The 4,980-nt window shown below is 38.9% G+C and overlaps 1 protein-coding gene across 1 annotated transcript; it reads right to left on the bottom strand.

Moving 5' to 3' along the window:
• Positions 1 to 2,385: 2,385 nt before the first annotated feature.
• Positions 2,386 to 4,775, bottom strand: LOC103928977 (tetraspanin-8-like). The gene is made up of 2 exons (XM_048570692.1): positions 4,160 to 4,775; positions 2,386 to 2,987 (listed from the first exon to the last, which is right to left on the bottom strand). The coding sequence occupies exons 1-2, from the start codon at positions 4,661 to 4,663 to the stop codon at positions 2,688 to 2,690; spliced, it is 804 nt and encodes a 267-aa protein (XP_048426649.1). The 5' UTR covers positions 4,664 to 4,775; the 3' UTR covers positions 2,386 to 2,687.
• Between the last annotated feature and the right edge of the window lie 205 nt (positions 4,776 to 4,980).

Raw genomic sequence — 4,980 nt, 5'->3', positions numbered from 1 at the left:
CCCATGCCTCCACGATTGATCCTTCGGCTTTGCCCTGTTCCGTACATTCTTTTTTAATTCACCCAGTAATCCACATCAATAAACAAAATATCATAAAAAATTAGTCAAATTGTACATACATCATGAACTAAAGTATTTATGGCAATTATATACCTTTCTATTGGATACATCCATCAATAGTTGACAGGTCCAGCTAGAAGTGCCTTATCCGGCAAGTGAATCATCACATGGATCATGCTTGCGAAGAAAGCTGGAGGAAATATTTGTTCAAACTTGCATAACACTTCAATAATATCATCGCACAACTGTTTAACATCGGACTTGCGCAAAGATCTTGCAGTTAATTGAGAAAAATATCTCGCCAACAACATAATCGGCTTCACCACGTCTTCGGGCAAGAGGTGTTAAATTCCCACTGGGAGAAGACGTTAAAGTATGACATGACAATCATGACTCTTGAGGCCGAAAAATTTGCCTCCATCCACGTTTGCACAATGGCCAATGTTTAAAGTATACCTATCTAGAAACTTTATAAAAGATAGAAACTGCAAAAACTCTTTCCTCTTTTCTGGTTTCACCAAAAACGATGCGAGCTTCTTTCTGGCTATGTCTCCATCCCTTGTCATCCATAAATCTCACCTAATGCCCATTTTTTCCAGATCAGTCTAAGCTTTTATTGTGTCTTTTGTTTTTCCTTCGATGTCTAGTATAGTTCTGACTAGTGTATCAAACACATTTTTCTTAACATGCATTACATCGATATTGTGTCTCAATTGTAATTTGGACCAGTACGGGAGCTCAAACAACCTCGTCTTGTGTGTCCAGTTTAGATGTGTGTCTAGTCTTGTCTTATTTACAGATTTGCCCAATGGAGCAAAATCAAACCGATACACCTGAGCTAAAATTTCATCTCCGGACCATTCTCTAGGTCTTGGCCGAAGCTCTATGCCATTGAAGAAGACTATCTTGTTCTGATACCACTTGTGGTCTCACTGCAACCATCTAGGATGTCTTAGGTAACAAACTTTTCCGGCATGCCAACTAGACGTTGTGTCCTTTTTGCAAATTGGGCATGCGTTATAGCCCTTAGTGCTCCACCTAGACATCATAGCGTACGCAGGAAAATCCTTTATAGTCCACATCATGGCTGCTCTCAAAGTGAACATCTTCCTGGTAGATTTATTGTACGTGGGAACACCGTTTTTCCATAATTCTTTTAGTTCATCGACCAATAGTTGTAAATACACATCAATAAACGTGCCCGGATCTTCGATTATGAACACCGTCATCATCATATATTATTTTTTCATGCACTTCCAGGGTGACAAATTATACAGAATTGCGAAGTCTACTCTTAAGGACAGTGAACTTACACTCCTCAACCTGAATCTTGTTCTAGTCAAGCATCGACCAAGAGCATTTTTACCTTACAAAAGATAAGTATTTTGTCGTTATTAGATTATTTTTATCTATTTTATTATTTTAATGTGGAACGATATTTACTAATATTTATCTTATGTAATTTATTGTAGAAGACATAGCATCCGGATCTCCTATAGTTCCTACATATGGTGCAAGGTTATACATCTTTTAGGTCAAATAGGTAAGAAAAATGAGTTGAACTGGTGTCTTGCAGATGCTCTTAATCCTAAAAAATTAGATAATCTGTGCTACAATGTTTATGTGGATCTTGTCTCTGCCAGCCGGCTCTCAACCAGAAAATCCGTGGGGGAATGGAACATTGCTGAAACAGTATGCATGTAGAGTCAAATGCGTGCTCAAGTGGAATTATCACTAGTGAGGTGATATGTAATTCCAAACATGTATGATTAGGTTTGGTTCCCCACTACAGTTTGGTTGTTGAAACTTGAACCAAGAACAACAAATCAAATTATACATTAGTGGATTAGTGGTCCATTAATATCAAATCAAAACCAAACAAATTCTGTGGTGCTCCACAGTATAATATAATTAAAGATATTTTGAGCATTTTAGATGTTAAATCTTAATTTTTGTATTTTTAGTTAAAAAATTTTCGATTACAAAGCTGAAATATCCAATACTCTGAAGATCTATAGATGCCGAGGTTGAAAGATGTGATTACGAAATAAAGACCCAAGGCCAAAGGAATAGAAGAAGACCTATGAAGGCTTAGAAAGAGACTCTAAGAAAAAACTAGAACTACTTAGATATGACAAAATACATGACACAAAAACCAAACGTAGTGACGTAGTATAACTAGTTGCATTTTCTCTTGTCGCTGTAAAGCGTAAGCTTTTGTAACCACCGCCAAATTCTCTCATCTCCAATTGTCCCACAGGTTCGTAGTTACTGAAATAAAATATCGTTTTCTATAGAATAGAATAAAACACGTAACTCTCCACATGCCATAACAAGTATTTCTTGAATAATAGTTATCACCACGACTCAGTGAACAAATGCCTAACGTACGATAAAACGACATATGGCAACGACCAATGAAAACAAACAAATTCACATAGGAGCTGAAAAAACATCAAAGTAGCAGCTGAACAACGTTGTACCCTTAAACCAAATGTGATCAAAGACTATATACGAGATTTATATCAATAACTAGGGAATAAGACCGACGTATGTTCCAGTAATAAGAGCTAGTGCCAAACTATTCTTTACATACATGTCAATATCCGATGGAACCCCAGCGTCGCTTACTGTTTCCAATATTCATTGTCCCTCCTGCTGTTCCTAAACGCGCAGCATCCAACTGAATACACCACAATCAGGAAGATGAGGAAGACAATGTTGACAATCGCCGTCTTCTTCCAATTACTTTTTATGTTGTCCAGCAGTCCAGCCTTGCACGACTGACAGTTGAAGCACAGAACCTTCTCATTATTCTGCCACGCACTGCAGTCAGGGTTGGAGGAAACGGTAGTAGTGTTGCTCGTCCAGGAGATGGGGCCTTCGTAAGTAAATCCACAATCATCTGATGGCTTACAGCAACCGGCCTGCACATAGGTAAAGTAAACACATTAGAAGACCTGTTATATTCGAGAAGATGGCAAACGAAATAACTACACACAATGCAATCTAAACTACACACAGCGCCGCACAACCACAGGCAGTTCCGTTTTACTTAGGTATATATGTTTCAACATATACATATCTACAAAACTAAAAAAAAAAAACCTCAAAGATAAGAATAACCTTTCAGAGCACAGCTTATTTCCGAAAGGGATTCTTAATTTCTTTCACGACACCAACTATATGCACTTTCAACAAAAAAGCAGGATGCTACTAAGAAGCACGATTGGGAACAACTACCGAATTGCTAAAAACAAAAAAACCAAAGCCATGAAATAACATCATTATTCGCCAAGCACAATCAATTTCTGGACAATAATTTGCCACACAGGAATCTAATCAAAAGTGCAACCGGAAACCAGTAATTTAAAGCATAACGAGACTCGAACATAAAGCATAGGAATGGGACTTTAACGGAGGCACCCCCATCGCGGGAATTTACACCAAACAAGAACAGAGACAGCTGCACAACCACAAAAATGACCATTAATATGGTCTATAGGATGGGATTTGGTTTCTCTTTAAGCATCATTTGTACAATTACGAGCAATTTTCAAGAATAAAGTCTGCATATATAATTGACTTTAATTTGAAAAGGGGGAATTTGCAAAGCATACAAAAGTTGCAGACTGAAGGGATAAAGAAATAAAGAATCCAGCCTTTTTGTCCATCAAGTTGAAAGCTTCAAAGAATACGGCCTTTTAACTTTTCATAAGTCATTACATACAAACACAATTAAGTATCTCCAAATTACCTGGTCCAACAAAAAGTCAGACCTCCAATGCCACCATGCAACACAGAGTAAACATAATCAAAACAAGTTGAAACAACTTTCAACCCGATTCAAATTAATTTGATATTATCATCCCACATCTTTTCTTTAACATACAATTCAGATCTCAAAAAAATTATCACACAGATGAGAATAATAAGTAGCAAAAACCCAAATAAAATCTGAGAAATTAGTTCATCCCAGACACTCATAAACCACAATTCATACCCAAAAACATGAACAAAATTTCGGATCTCGGGACAAGGATTAAGCAAAGTTAAAATAAAAAAAATCCCCAAAAGAAAATTGAAGAAAATATGATACCTGAAGCGCTGACAGGTGCTCAGAATAGAAGGTCTCGAGTGTTTCATTGGCATACTTGTCCTTGAAACTAGAGCAGACCTTGCTGTCAATGAGACAGCTCTTGATCTTGTTCCAGTTCTTGGTGCTGTTAACCCTCTTCTGCAGCCACTGCGAGTAGTCCCCGAGCCTGTACTCCTTGTACCCTTTCCCGGAAAGTACTTTTCCCGCGCCTTTGTTGGTGACGGCGAAGGCGAAGATGGTGACGGCGAAGAGGACCACGATGAGGAGGAACATGACGAGGAGGTAGACCCACAGCAGCCACGAGACGCGGCAGCAGGCGCCAATTAGGCCGGCCAGCGACACCAGCATGAGGAATCCGCCGAGGATGATGATGGGCTTGTCTAGGAACTTCTCGCAGTCGGTATTGCCTTGCTTGCTCAGCCATACTCCGGCCACCACGATCGGAATCGACAGCAGGAACGTTATGAAGTTGAGGAGACCCACCAGGTTGTTGCTTATCCTCATTCTCGCAGACGAATTCAAAAACCCGCTTAGCGAAAATCAAATTTTTAGAGAGAGAAAGGAGAGAGAGAGGTGCAGAAGTCGAATGATAGATTTGTGAGAACTGAGAAGGAGGAGAACGTAAGCAGTGTTTATATCGTGAGTTTTACGGAAGCGTATCGAAGATAAAACTAAGCCGTGCCAAATGTCATTTAAATTTTCCAAAATGGCACGGTAATTATATTTCCAACAATGGCATGGTAAATTTCCAATAACGTCACATGACTCACATGGTAACATCCAAGAAAGTCACCAGCATTTACATGTAGACACTCCTCAAT

Source organism: the organism of the source record quoted next, unplaced genomic scaffold, assembly GCF_019419815.1.
Source record: "Pyrus x bretschneideri cultivar Hongxiangsu unplaced genomic scaffold, Pyrus_bretschneideri_v1 Contig54, whole genome shotgun sequence".
Lineage (NCBI taxonomy): Eukaryota > Viridiplantae > Streptophyta > Magnoliopsida > Rosales > Rosaceae > Pyrus > Pyrus x bretschneideri.
Note: the sequence above shows the minus strand (reverse complement) of the source record. Positions and strands in the feature narration are given on the sequence as shown.